The sequence below is a fragment of the Bos grunniens genome, chromosome 19 (assembly GCF_055505025.1).
Source record: "Bos grunniens cultivar Pamir isolate PY7600 chromosome 19, Bosgru_T2T1.0, whole genome shotgun sequence".
Taxonomy (NCBI): domain Eukaryota; kingdom Metazoa; phylum Chordata; class Mammalia; order Artiodactyla; family Bovidae; genus Bos; species Bos grunniens.
Window position 1 is genome coordinate 39,304,287 of NC_141183.1, and position 15,600 is coordinate 39,319,886.

Genomic DNA, 15,600 nt, shown 5'->3' on the forward strand with positions numbered 1-15,600 from the left:
CAGCTTAAAAGACAAAGAAAGAGAGAGAGAGAGACACTATCATAGAGGAGGTCCTCACATTCTCATACTTTCCCAAGAGCCATGTTCCCCTCCCCAGGGTTATGCAAAGCCCACAGACACAGTTTAAGTTTGTGCTATGTGTGCTGAGTTGCTTCCGTAGTGTCCAACTCTTTGCAACCCTATGGACTGTAGCCCACCAGGCTCCTCTGTCCATGGGATTCTCCAGGCAAGAATACTAGAATGGGTTGCCATGCCCTTCTCCAGGGGATCTTCCTGACCCAGGGATTGAACCCTCATCTCTTTGGTCTCCTGCATTGGCAGACAGGTTCTTCATCACTAGCGCCACCTGGGAAGCCCAGAGTTGAGGTTTGAACCTGATGATAACCCAGAGAACACAGAGAGCTTTCCCACATTGCTCTTTGAAGGCACTGTCAGCCCATTAGCAGACATCTTACCACCACCCCACTCCACCCAGGACTCTATGAAGCTGGATCAGCACAGAAGCTTAAGGAATTCATATTTGCTTCCAGTGCTCTAAATCTGGACTCCTGCAGGCAAGGATCAACAAAGGAAGGTTAGTAGATAGCTAGGAGAGAGAGCCAAGCTGAATATTCTGATTGCATGGTTCTCATTGGGGCAGCCTTAATGGAGGACACAGGAGAATGCTTAAAAGCTCTAAGGCATGTTCTCAGTGATCCTGAAAGATGTTATTAAACCAAGAAAAGCTTGCAAAGGGGTTCAGCAGAAAAGTTCTTGGGAAAATCATCTCCTCAAAAAAAATTTGGGGAGGGCCATGCTGGATCTTCATTGCAGTGTGTGGGCTTTGTTTTGTGGCAGCTTATGGCTCCTCTTTTTGCAGAGCATGGACTCTAGAGCATGTGGGCTCAGTATTTATGGCGGGCAGGCTCTCTAGTTGAGCATGGGCTTAGTTGCGCCATGGCATGTGGGATCTTAGTTCCCCGACCAGGGATTGAACCCATGTCTCCTGCATTGGAAAACAGATTTTTAACCACTGGACCACCATGGAAGACCCATCCTTCTCATTTTTTAAAGTAAAGAATTAGGGTTATCACTGCAGAAAACTGAATTAAGACTCTAGAACCAACTTCAAGAACTTTACCATTTTTAACTTTACCAACATTACTGTTGTTGACCAAGAAATAGAGAAGGCTGCAAATAAGAAAGAGTTTATTTGAGGTCTTAGGAGCTGCAATTCTGAAGACACAGATTTGGGTAAAACGAGTGTTTCAGGGAAGAGAAAGGGGCAGGGGAATTAGAAAGGCAAAAGCCACAATGTTGTTAAAGTTGTCTGGCAAGAATTAGGATTAACTTGGATGTAGTTCAGTTGATCAAGAATCTTCCCACAATGCGGGACACCCAAGTTCGATCTCTGGGTAGGGAAGATCCCTTGGAGAAGGAAATGGCAACCCACTCCAGTATTCTTGCCTGGAGAATCCCATGGACAGAAGAACCTGGAGGGCTACAGTCCAAGGGGTCAAAAAGAGGTGGACACGACTGAAGTGACTAAGCACGCACTGATGCAAGAAAGTATTTGTCTGTAAGAGAGAGAGTTTGTTAGGAGTTATTTAGGGCACAGGTCCAATAAACACTTTGAGTTTCTGAAATATTGGGCAAATCTTCTGGTTGTCTGCAGTAAGACAAAAGAGTATGTCTGAGATCCATTCTGAGAGTGTGTTTGTAAGTCCAACAAAGTCAGCCTAGGGACCCAACTAACACAATAGGCTGTATAAACTGTACTGTAATAAGTTTATAATACTTTTCACACAATACATTAAAAAACACAAAAAATAAAGAAAACCTTTTTAACCTTACAATACAATGAAAAGTAAGGTAGTACGGTACAACAGCTGGCTTCAGGGGCTGGAATCGAGTCAACAGGCAGGAAGAGTTACTGGTTGGAGGAGGGAGAGGAGGTGGGAGATGGTAGAGCTGAAGGATCGTCAGCAAAGGGAGACGGAAGGTAAGATGCAGTTTCACTCCCGCCCAATGGGATGGAACACACGTTCACATCTTTGCAAGTTCAAAGCGTGAAGGTATGCATGTAGGGGACTTACTGTAAATGGTCAAAGTTCAGACTCCATCTGGGTTGCGACATTCATCGTCACACTTCTTCAATGGCCTTCTGGCTCCATTTGAGAGAGCTCTCTTAGCTATATAACTCCATTCTGATTTTCCTTCCACACTGTGCATATGTATTATGTGGATATCTTGTTTAAATGCAGATTTTGATGTAGAAGGTTTGAGGAAAGCCTGTGGTTCTGAATTTCCAACAAACTTTCACATAACACAGATGCTGCCAGGTAGCTGACCACACTTTGAGTAGAAAGGTCTAGAGGATTTACAGAAAGGGTTACAGAAAACTGAAGAGAAAAAAAAAAATTAGAAATGATGAGTTAAAAGATAAGGAAAAGGCTATAATAGATATTTATTTTTCTAATAGCACTCATTCTGTCTTAATTACCTGCCCTGTTTCCTGTAGTGTCGTTTTTCTTTCTTCCATGTGGATAGCTTTGAAGAGACTCTCACAGTCAGGTTCTCCCCTGGCTTAAGGAATGGGCTTATGATCCAAGACAGAACAGCTGGACACACTTTTCTGGGGCATATATATGATATGTGTGTGCATGCATGCTAAATCACTTCAGTCATATCTGACTCTTTGTGACCCTATGGACTGTAGCCCACCAGGCTCCTTTGTCCCTGGGATTCTCTAGGCAAGAATACTGGAGTGGGTTTCCCTGCCCTCCTCCAGGGGATCTTCCCAGGGATTGAACTTGCGCCTCATGTCTCCTGCATTGGCAAGCAGGTTCTTTACCACTAGCACCACCTGGAAAGCATATATATATATATATATATATATACACACACACATATAATTCATATAATACATATTCTCTCTTCCTTAATATGCTTCCAAGATTCTTCCAAGTATTCAGGTATGGGTTTAGTTTGTTGACCTAAAACAAATAGACTGCTAGACATTTCTCCAGCAAAGATGGGTTAATTCAGGATCAGCAGAGAATTGCAGTTCAGAGTCTGCAACCACGGAGAGCCAAGTGCAAGTCCCCCTAAGGCAGGGGAAGGAGAATAATATCATGGGGGCTAAAGGAAGTTGGGAGGGCTGTGGCAAACAAAGAATTCATTGCTTTTCATTGGCTGAGTCGCTGCTAGAACAGGAGTCTGTCTTTCTGTTGGGCTCTGGATCCACACAGGGCTGGAGAGCTCCCCCTTCTGGTCTGACTTTATCAATAGATGAGTTTTCTGTTCATAAATTTTTAACAAGTTCATGTTCATGACTGTATTCCCCCTATTGTATTAATGTACAACAGAATATTTTTCTATTATATTGATGATGGACATTTGGGTTTTCAATGGACTATTATGAATAATGCTTCTGTGGACATTCTTATATGCGTGCCCATGGGTGCTCTTGTCTTGAGTATAAACCTAAGAGTGAGGCTGCTGGGTTATAGGGTGTGTACATTTTCATCTTTATTAGATACTGGCAAAATGATCTTCAAAGATGTTGCAACAACTTGCATTCTCATCGTAAATTAAGCACTATAAATCAGTGAGGGTGGGGCAGGGAATGGATTATTCCCTCCTGTTGAGGCTATTGGTTGCTCATTTGAAAAACAAAGACCTCCTGGATGTATATATTATATTACACGATGTGCCAAAATAAATGCAGGATGGATTTAAGAGTTAAATACAAAGCTCCAAATTTTAAAAACCCAAGTGAACAAATAAGTGACTATTTATGTAACTGTCATCGATAGCAGGCATTCTGGGCGTGTAAGCAATGGAAGAAGGCATGAAGGAAAAGATTAGTAGATCTGACTACATAAACATTTTTTAAATACAGGTAAAAATTACCAAAATTAAAAGACAAGCAACAGATTTGGGGAAATATTTGCAGAAAATATGAAAACGTTAATATGCTAATGCTAAGTCGCTTCAGTCGTGTCTGACTCTGTGCGACCCCATAGACGGCAGCCCACCAGGCTCCCCCGTCCCTGGGATCCTCCAGGCAAGAGTACTGGAGTGGGTTGCCATTTCCTTCTCCAATGCAGGAAAGTGAAAAGTGAAAGTGAAGGCGCTCAGTAGCGGCTGACTCCTAGTGACCCCATGGACTTCGGTCTACCAGGCCCCTCTGTCCATGGTATTTGCCAGGCAAGAGTACTGGAGTGGGTTGCCATAACCTGTAATGATCTAACAGAAATCTGGAGCAAACTAAAAAATAAAAATATTGAAGTGAAAATGCTGACATCTCACTGAATAAATAAGCAAGAACATAAAAGACAATTTACAAAAGAGAAAAATACCATGTTTAGTAGAAGAAAATACTCAGCTTCACTATGAAACAGAAAATGCAAAGTACATTTTTAATGTATTTTTGCCTCTCAAATTTGAAATGATTAAAAATAATATTTGTGACGATGTGGTAAAGTGGATATGGACAACTTCTAAATGGCGATTAAGGCATCACCTTTCTGTTAGTAGATAGTTTAACAACACAGATTAAGAGTCTTAAAATATTCATATCTCATATTAAATATCCACTTCATGAGAGTAAAAATATTACATATCTTGAAATAAATTTAATAAAAGCAGGGAAACTCATTTTTAAAAAAACCTTCAAAACTTTTCTTTAGAAACAATGGATAGATCATACCATGCAAAGATCCAATACTGTAAAGCTTCCAACCCCAAATTATAAATTCAACGAATTCTAAGTAAGACCCCAATGGTAGAAGATTTCAGTGGGAAAAATGATTCTATAGCTAAACTGGAAGAGAGAACATGTGATACTTATCAACTATTAATACATTTGGGAGGAAAGAGTATGAGAATGCAACGTGAATATGAGATTTTCAGACCTGCGTATCCGTTCCACGGCTACAGTGGTTGAAACACTGTGACACAAGCACAGAATGGTGTGACAGAGTATAAAGCTGTTCAGAAGCAGAGATACGTGTACAAAAACATTTAATATTTGACAAAAGCATTCTTCAAGTTATTGGGAGCTGTCTTGGGAGCACAGGCTATAGAGTTAAAAAACATACCATTGTATCCCTATGTCAAATTGTGTACTAAAATTTTGGATGGAAAAATGGAAAACGTAAAAAATAAAATTATAAAATACATAGTAGAAAAACAGATGAGTATTTACACAAACTTGAGATGGGGAAAATAATTTCAAGTATGGCAGCAAAGAAAGATGTCATAAAGTAAAATATTTATATACTTGACTACAGAAGATAAAAGTTTGTATGTCAAAAACACAATTCGCATTAATGAGAGGCAAATATAAATAAGGAAAATAGTTGCAGCTAAGAGTTAATACTTGCACTCGGAGAAGAAAAAGAACCTTTACAATAAAATGCAACGTAGAACAGTAATGGAAAACAGGGATTATCACATTGTAAAGATTTCAGCTCCCCAACCTTTTTGGCACCAGAGACCAATTTCATGGAAGACAGTTTTTTCCACAGGCAAGGGGAGTGTGCAGTGGTTCACGTGGCAATGCAAGCAGTGGTGGGGAGAGTTCAGGTCGCAGTGGAAGTGATGGGGATGCTAGATGAAGCTTTGCTCGCTTACCTGCCCACCACTCACCTCCAGTTCTGTGGGCTGGTTCCTGGGGGTTGGGGGATCCCTGGTTTAAATGATAATACCTGAAGTTGCTTAAGGTCTGGAAAGGGGCTCTCTTGCATTGAGTTGGCAGAACATTCAAATGTTGCAATGCATCTAGTTGATAATTTGTCAATATTCGTAAGTTTTGAAGATATATACATGCATATGGTCTGATCAAGGAAACAGCTGTGCAGAGATATATAAAACTTTGCATTTAATAATGGAAAACTGAAAACAGTCTAAAGGGTTAGGATAGGGTTGATTAAGGAAATCCTGATGCAGGTATAAAATGATACAGCCAATATATACAACAGAGTAGGCACATTTATTTAATATGGGATTGAAGAAAACCAGGCTGTGATGGAGGAGGGGTGGGTGGACAGGAGAGTTTTGGGGTGTGACGGGGGTGGAAGCACAAATGCCGAAAGTCAGAAAAAAGTGAAGAAATGGCGGCAAGTGTTTGCAGAGAGGCGGACTCACACCCGGGCAACCTTGTTTTGAACACATCTTCCCTCTATCGGCAACTTTGCTAATGAATCTTGTTAAGGACACTACTGAAACCATCCATCACTAATTGGCCTCCTCCACCCTCCTCTCTAAGGTCTGATTTCTTTCTAAAGGACACAAATGAAAGCAAAATCTTTTCTGGGTGTCCCTTCCCTCTGGCCTTGTTAGCAGAGATGCAGAAGACAATCAGCAAATCCCCAGCCACCTCTCAGCCAAGTTATCCTGAGCTCTCATTTGGGAGCTAATTAGAGAATTCTGTTTGTGGAATGTTCGAGGACTTCATTCCCATCCCCATCACCGCTGTCTCAGTGGGAAACTTTGTGAGAAAGATGGATGGATGGGTGAACATCCATGAAGATGGGTGAATCTCTTGAGGCTCCGCTGAGCTTGAGAAGTCAGCAAAGTGTTTTGGGACCCAGGGAATTAATCATGCCCTCTTCCAAGTGTCCACGGCAGGGCAGAAGCTTCTATTGTTCTGAGTCTTTCACTAGTTCATTCAAGGGAAGTGAGGGCCACGGTGATACAAAGGACATTAACACTGATCGGGCAAGGCTGGAGTTTGGGGCAGTAAGTTCCTCTTCTGGTGCTTTCTAGCATGAGGCCACAAACTCTAGAAAGACACAACTCAAAACCCCATGGATTTTTAACACCTTCTACATTATACTTGTGGTGCTGGTTTAGTCTCTAAGTCTCTTGTGACCCCATGGACTGTAGCCCACCAGGCTCCTCTATCCATGGGATTCTCTAGGCAACAAAACTGGAGTGGGTTGCCATTTCCTTCCCCAGGGGATCTTCCAAACCCAAGGATTGAACCTGGGTCTTCTGCATTGCAAGTAGATTCTTTACTAAGTAAGCCACCAGAGAAGGGCCACCAGGAAAGAGCCACCAGGGAACATTATACTTATCAACACACTGATTCTGTATTTCAATTTATTTAATTCTCAGAATAATCATTTGAATTGTGTGCTATGATTCCTGTTTCATAAATGAGAAACTGGGGCCCATGGAGGGTAACTGATCTGTCCAGTGTCACATAGCTAATAAATAGCAGTGTCTGCCCAGAAGCCAGGTCTCCCAACTTCTGGGTCCAATGCTGACCTTGCTTGATCACAGCTAGTTTAATGCAACAAGGAGCATGGGTTGCTCAGCTTGCTGCCCGGCACATGGAGGAAGCTTGATTCATATTTGCTTTTCCATATATCCTGGCCTGGGCAACTATTTGTAAATACCAAATAAAGGTCTGAAGTCTTTTAGGGCCTTAATATCCTAATCTCTTCAGATCCTACAAACATAAACTCTGAAATCAAGGCTAGATATTTTCTGGCTGATGTTCCAGGATTCCTTCCCAAGCTCACTTCTTCCAGTTTCAGTGACCACTGCCTCTCGGGCTGTCACATCTCTGCCTGGACCACTGCTACCGCCTCCAGTCTGGGCATCTCTCCAGTTGCCAGCCCAAGAACCAGCCGTTATTCATCAGAGCTCCACTGTGCATGAGTTATTCCTGGGCATATCCTCCTGCTCTCAACCTTATCACCTGTCCATTTAATTTAATTACCTAAGGCCCCCTTTTCCCCCAGAGCTTTTGGTATCCTGTGGGAGGAGGGGGTCTGAGTATTTATCATAGAACAGATGAATGAACAAAGGTGCAAGATATGTGGAAGGAAGGAATGGCTTCGAAAGCTCACGTGGCCTTAAGTAGAAGAGGCTGGGTTAGAAAGCAAGGCTCTCTTCTCTCAACTGTCGTACCTTTCCCATTTCCGAGACTCATTATGCCGAGAGTCAGCATCACTCTGTTTAGTTCAGAAGTCTTTGGTGATTTATTAGAGGCAATCATGGAGGAAGGCAAAAATACTGGGCTGTGAGTCAGCACTTGCAGGCTGCCCTACTAACTAACCCTATATGCATGCGTGCTTAGTCACTCAGGACCCCCATGGACTGTAGCCCGCCAGGCTCCTCTGTCCATGGTATTTCCTAGGCAAGAATACTGGAGTGGGTTGCCATTTCCTTCTCCAGGGGATCTTCCCCACCCAGGGATCAAACTGGCGTCTCTTGTGTCTCCTGCATTGACAGGAAGATTCTTTACCACTGGACCACCTAGGAAGCCCTACTAACCCCATGGCCTTTGGAAAATCGCTTAGCTTCTGTTTTTTTTTTTTTTTTTAATTTGCCAAGTGAAGATAATAAAAACTGGCCTTCTTATTGATATTTTCTAATCCTGGTCCTCATTGTGGATGAGACTCAACTGTGCAGATGCAAAATTCAAATGAGAGCACAGATTTCAAAGTGCTCTGTGAATATTGTCATGTGCCAGTAGTATAATGAGGAATCATACTCCTTTCATAATTTTCTTGGGTTCTAACAGTGCCTTTATCTTTGTGACACATGTGGTGGGCCTCTAGATACTGACATGGGTGTGGGAGAAAGAAGCAATGTGAAAATGTTTCTGAGAACTTGTCCAAGTAGGCATATGTGTCAAAGATGCTTATGGTTTATAAAATGACATTAGCTGAGCTTAGCAGATGGATCTGGCTGTCCTCAATAAGCTCACATTTGTGTTGAAGGCCAAGAACATTTGGAACAAGTTTCTTTGGATGTGAGTTTTCTGAAGTCAGGGTGGCTGGACCAAAATATCTCTAGAGGTTTCTTTAAGCTCCCAGAGGCCATGACTCTATATCTGTGGCACAAGGAATCACGAAAATCTACATGAGTCGCCACCAAAATGAGTCACTACCTTTGACTGGAATTGCATAAAAAGATTCAAAACTAGGCAGCAGTGCCAGGGTTTCGGGGGAGAAGGTGTGCTGGTGCTGGTGTAAGGTAGGCATTCGTGTGGAATGGAGGGTGAAATTTGAATTTTCAGGGCCAGGAGATGGGACGAGGGGAAAGATCCCCTGGGAGTATTTTCCTAGGCTAGAGATGCTTGGGTTTGGCTCTCATCTCAGAAGAGGCAGCATGGCTAAGATGACCAATAACTACTTTATGTCTCTCTGGAGCCTGTGAATCTAGATCAAGTGAAGCCGGTGGCCTTATATTGGATGGATAAGCAACTTACTATTTTTTTTTCCTCAAAGATGAGGATGACAGAGGACACTCTGAAGGCTGGAGAGAAAATGTTGCAGTCGATTCATTTTACTCCTCCCACTCCTGTATCCACCAATAGCATTTATTAAAAAAATTTTTTTTTTTTATATTACAGAATTCAGTGAATGTGTGCTCCGTCTCTCAGTTGTGTCTGACTCTTTGTGACCCTGTGGACTGCAGCCCGCCAGACTCCTCTGTCCATGGGATTTTCCTGGCAAGGATACTGGAGTGGGTTGCCATTTCGTCCTCCAGGAGATAGTCTTGACCCAGAGATGAAACCCAAGTCTCCTGCAGTGATTCCATTGGCAAGCGGATTCTTTACCACTGAGCCACCTGGCAAGCCACAGAATTCAGTGAGAAACTTCAAATAAGAGTAAGCGGAGGGGCTTCCCTGGTGGTCCAGTGGTTAAGACTCTACGCTTCTACTTCTGGGGGCATTGTTCAATCCCTGGAATGCTCCCCCCCCACCAAAAAAATATCCTCATTCATCCCAGTAGGTCATTCTATAGGATTGCAAGTAAAATAATAAACAATATGAAAAAAAAGAGTAAATGGAGTAGAAACTGAAAGTCCTTCTGCATTTCCCACCCCGCTGCCCAGTCCAATTCTCCTCTGCAGTGGAAATCACCACCTAAAACTTGGGCGTTGTTCCCCAGCACTTTTTTGCCCGATACACATTACAGGTCACATCATCACCACTTTCTAAATTCAGCAGTATGTGCTGTACATCTTTTCATGAAAATATATTCATTCTTCTTTTTAAGCAAAAATATACTTTTCATTAAAATTATTTATACCACATATGAATTGCTCATATTTGCAGAGCAGAGTTAAAAACTATTCACTTCAGGACATCACTTAAAGAAAGACACTTTGTCATACTGATTAGCACTCATTTATTATTATCATCCCACCTGCTTAATGTGCTCCAAGTTGAATGGATCCCAGTCTTGGATGTTGCAGGATTTCAGAACCCTGGGGCTCCAAGCTCCAGTTAGCTTTTGCTAATTAAAAGTTCTCTTCCATTCCTTTGCAAGAGGGAGATACTTCTGGCTCTAACTTCAGGCAGTTTCTCTTAGTTCTGGGAGAGAAATAACATTGCAGTTCACACATAAAATCCAGAAAGTTTCTTCCTGTTAGGGCAAGCTCAATGACTATGTCCTCAGAAGAAAGCTTCTCTTTCTTTTTTTCTTATCCCTTCATATCTTAAGGTTTTTTTTTTTTCTTTTTTCTGGGGTAAATGGACATTTTATTTTCTCTGCTAAGTAAAATACAACTGTTTCAAAAGTCAACAAACTTGAATTTTACAATATACAGAACAAAAGGAACTAAACTAACACAAAAACAACTTACATAGCATGTAAATTTTGAGAGGATGAAAAGAACTTTAAATAGAATGCACCCATGAAAATTAACTTCAGAAATAAAATCCCAAGATGTTTTAACCACAGCTAACCACATATAATATCATTGGACCTGCATGATGACTATGTAAATATTAAATGCAATGGCAGATTCATGTTGATGTATGGCAAAACCAATACAATATTGTAATTAGTCTCCAATTAAAATAAATAAATTTATAATAATAAATAAATAAATTTAAAAAACATTAAAAAAAAAAAAAAGGAAATGAGGAGGAGTCAGAGCTATTAATCTGATTGCACTGTCCCTCAGACCACCTCTGTACCCTGAGAGTGAAATTCAAACAAAACTAACAAAAGAAGTATTAGTTAAATGTAAGAAGTCATATGAAGAAAGCAAATACAGAATTGCATTTAATATTTACATATCTTAAGATCTTGGGTTTTGGGCATTTAGAAAACATCTGGTCGGTTCACTGACCTCCCACGTAGAACACACATTTCCTGTCACAGGTCAGGAATACCAGTTGATGGTTATCAGTTCCTAATAGCAGTTGACGGATCCATGAGATGGCTTTATGTGCTCAGCACTGTGCTGTGAATTTGAAGACATGTGTAATAGAAAGCATGGTCCTTGTCGTTAAGGAGCTTACAATCTAGTCAGGGAGATCCAAAAAAAGCTGCAAGGAATACAGAAATGATGATGATGTCTTTCTTGCCGATCAGGGCACACTCTTTCGGAGGAGATTACGAACGTGCAATAAAAGTGAAGAGATGCATGAGTCTCCTGACAAAGAAAAGCCCTCGCTCAGCCAGAGGCTGTGGCTGAGAAAGACTGAGGGGAGCAGCTGGGAAGAAATGAGTGACAGAGAGACATGACATCCCCGGCGAAGGTCTGGATGTGATACAGTGGTCATCAGAAAGAAATCGGATGACATGGAGTGGGATAGACACTGCCCCAGGGGCTTAATCAGGCATCGTGGGTGGCCAGAGTGCCGGAGGGGCCCAGGCCCAGAGGCTGCAGGGCCCGCCACCAACCACTGCTCCTGGCAGGGGCACTGGACCTGATGTGGAAGACAGCTGTCTTCAGGAAAAATAGAGAGAGTGATGGTGGGAACCTTCATTTGACTGGGGAATATTCTCAGACACCTTGAGGGGACCAAGCTGCCCTCCTCACCAACTAATAAGCATGTTAGGTAAGGTCCCCCTTCTCAGACTTCCAACTTGTGGACCAGGAAGTGTCTGAAAGATTCACGGAAAAAAATTCTAGAAACAGTCACAACTGCATGTGAAATCAACTCTCATTCTAGTCACTGTTCTTCCATGGGTTCCCTTAGTTTCGTTCTTTTGGTAAAATCTTGGTTTCCAGTACTCATTCAGTGGTAACTTGCAAACTTCTATTTCCCTTTGTTTTTCACCTTTACTGATTTTCTATACATATTAGATAGAATGCCCTTTTATAAATCGGTGTACTTTGCCATGAAAAATAAACACTAAACTAACTATTTTGAATGCTGCGTCTCAGGAAATTAAGGATGACCCACTCTCGAGTTTTCAGTGGAGAAGCTGGGGTAGAGAGTTCACGCAGTGAAGTGAAAATGTGTTGTTCCCACTCATGGTTAGTCGGGATGGGGACCCTGGTTTTAGGAAGAGGTATTTGATAGTGTTGCTCTAAAGAAGATGCTGGAAGGTACTCTGACAGGTCCCCACATCCTGCTCCCAGGCTATGCCAAACCTTAATTCCACAATCATGGGCTTATTTCCTGAAGAAGAATCTTTTAAATAAACAGACTCCATGCATGAGTGCGTATTCAGTTGCTTTAGTCATGTCCAACTCTTTGCGATCCCATGGACTGTAGCCCTCCAGGTTCCTCTGTCCATTGGATTCTCCAGGCAAGAATACTGGAGTGGGTTGCCATGCCCTCCTCCAGAGGATCTTCCCAACCCAGGGATCAAACCCGAGTCTTCTCCATCTCCTGCACTGCAGGTGGATTCTTTACCACTGAGCCATCAGGGAAGTCCCCAGACCCAATACTCTGATACAAATATGTTAGTTGCTCAATGTGTCTGACTCTTTAAGAGCCCATGGGCTGTAGCCTACCAGGTTCCTCTGTCCATGGGATTTTCCAGGCAAGAATACTGGAGTGGGTTGCCATTCCCTTCTCCAGGGGATCTTCCCAACCCAGGAATCGAAACTGGGTCTCTTGCATTGCAGCCAGAGCCACCATCTGAGCCACTTTATCATCTGAGCCACTAGGGAAGCCCTAAGATACAAATATATCTTATCTTTAATGGGTGAGGGCAAACATTTTAATTAATATTTTTAATGTATTTCAACTGAACAGTCATTGAATTTTAAAAATACAACATAATTTATTTGTGTCCCACTTCCTGACCCACAGTATAATTTTCTCCCATTTGTCCTTTAAAAAAATATTGATATATTTATTTGGATGTGCTGGTTCTTACTTGCAGGATCTTTGATCGTCATTTCGGCAGGCAGGATCTTCATTTGGGACTTGTGAACTCTTATTTGCGGCATGTGGGATCTAGTTCTCTGATGAGGGATTGAACCCAGGCCTCTTGCACTGGGAACATGGAGTCTTAGCAACTGGGCCACCAGGAAAGTCCCTTCTCCCATCTGTCTCTAATCCATCTTTCATCAGTTATTTAGAAACTCTCCTCTCTAAGCTTTAGCCTTTCTCCCCAGTTCAAGGCAAACCACATTCTACCCTGGCCTGAATTATCTACTTTCCTTCTTAGTCCACCCTTGAATATCCTCCTGCCCACAACTAAGCCTTCAGCACAAGAAAGCGGGGGGTTGCTCAAGGAGGGAGAGGCATCTCGACACCCCTGACTTCTCACTCCGGCGGCCGCTTCCCCGTCAGCAACCTCTTCAGGGCGCCCTGCACATCAGGGTTCCGGAGGCTGTAGATGAGTGGGTTCAGCATGGGGCTGATGACAGTGTTGAGGATGCCAATGCCCTTGTCCTTGTCTGAGGCGGACACGGAGCCCAGGCGCATGTAGCTGAAGAAGCCGGTTCCATAAAAGATGCAGACCACGGTGAGGTGGGAGCCACACGTGGAGAAGGCTTTCTTCCTGCCCTCCGCCGAGCGGATCCGCAGGACTGCGGCTGCCACGTGGGCGTAGGATACCGAGATGAAGACCATGGGGACCACCCCCATGAAGGTGGCCCGCACGAAAAGAAGCTGCCCGTTGAGGTGGATGCTGGAGCAGGAGAGCTGGAAAAGGGGCGGGAGGTCACAGTAGAAGTGGTTGACCACGTTAGGGCCACAGAAGTCCAGCACAGATACAGCCACTGTGTGGGTCAGAGCATTGATGAAGGAGATGGAGCAGCAGACGGCCACCAGGGCTCCCTGGACGTCATGGCTCATGCGGATGCTATAGGTGAGGGGCTGGCAAATGGCCAGGTAGCGGTCGTAGGCCATGGCTGTCAGGAGGTGACAGTCCACTCCAGCCAGGAGGTGGAAAAAGAAGAGCTGTGAGATGCAGGCTGCATAGGGAACCTGGCATTGGTGGGTCAGGAGACAGGCCAGCATGGGAGGAATGGTGACAGTGATGCACCCAATGTCCAGCAGAGAAAGGTTCCCCAGGAAGTAGTACATGGGGGTGTGGAGTTTGGGCTCCACAAAGATGGCGGCCAGGATACTCAAGTTGCCCCCGACTGTAATCACATAGGCAAAGAGGAAGATGGCAAAAAGGATGGATTGCAGTTCGATGTTCTCTGTTAGGCCAAGAAGGATGAATTCAGTGACCACAGTCTTGTTGCCCCAGGCACCTGGCTCCATAGGCCACTTCTGAGCGATGTAGAGTGAGAAAATGTGGACCTGCTGAAAGGGGAAGAGAGGTACTTAATCTGTGTCTGCTGGATGCTGGGGATAACAGGGCACGTACATTTATTGATGGAATGGATACTGGATTAGAGCTTAAGCAGGATCCCCATGGCCCTTACAATGCTAGACATTAACTCTTGAATTTCCAGCTCAGGTTGAGATCCAGAGGATCCCAAGAAAGGGGCTGGGACAGAGGAAACTGCTCTGAGGACCCAGGATGGTGGCTGTTGATCAAAACGAGATGGAAGGATTTCACTATTTTGACAGCTATGAAGGTTGTATCAGTGTAGAGTGACTGACCTTAGGAAATATCATCACAGATGGATTTTTCTAAGTTAACATTAAGGCACGCCCAATCTGGGTATGAATTGACAGCAGTGACACAGTACAGTGTCTCATGACACAGTGACAAGAGTTCAGCCTTGCTCTGAGCAGAGGTTCATCTCTCTCTTGAATGCATCTGTCTACTTCTACTTCTCCAAACATCCCCACTCTGCCTGGTCATGCAAGGTTCCATGTGCCTCGGGTCCTGTGGTCCAATTTGCCTTAAGTAGTTCTTTCTCTGCACAAAGACGTTCACAGTCTCTCTCTCTTTCTCCCTCACTCCCTTCCTCCCCCCTTCCCTCCTTCCTTCTGTCTCTCTCTCTCCCTTTCTTTCTCCTGGTATATAAGGACAACTCAGCACAGTGGAAAGAGCTGTGGAGTTAAGAGTCCAGATGCTTGTGTTATAAACAAGCTTCTACTACTAACTAGCATCAGGACTTTGGAAAAAGGATAACAGAAGGGGAAAAGAAGATAAAAGGAAGGGAGGAAGTAGAGAAAGAAGGGAGGAAAAAATAGGAAGCCAACATTTACTTGAATATAAACTTTTTGTCAAATATTTTACTCCACTGAAATTTCACAGAAATTCTTGAAGATAGCTAATCATTTTAAAATGAGAAAAGGGAAGCCCAAAAAAGATATCCTGTTTTAAGTTCACATAAGTAAGAGTTTGTTCTGGAGAATTTGTATTTTGTGCTTTTATTTTTGCCAACCCCTTTGCCAATATCTCAGTATCTATCGTCTATCTATATGTCCATCCATTTTCCCTTCTGCAATATGAAAGGCTGTGTTGTATTATCTCTAGGTTTACTTAGAGGTAT

The 15,600-nt window shown here is 43.1% G+C and overlaps 1 protein-coding gene across 1 annotated transcript; it reads right to left on the minus strand.

The window, feature by feature from the left end:
• Window positions 1–12,952: 12,952 nt before the first annotated feature.
• LOC147352296 (olfactory receptor 3A10) lies at window positions 12,953–14,428 on the minus strand. The gene has a single exon (XM_086359653.1). The coding sequence runs from the start codon at window positions 14,411–14,413 to the stop codon at window positions 13,466–13,468; it is 948 nt and encodes a 315-aa protein (XP_086215779.1). The 5' UTR covers window positions 14,414–14,428; the 3' UTR covers window positions 12,953–13,465.
• Between the last annotated feature and the right edge of the window lie 1,172 nt (window positions 14,429–15,600).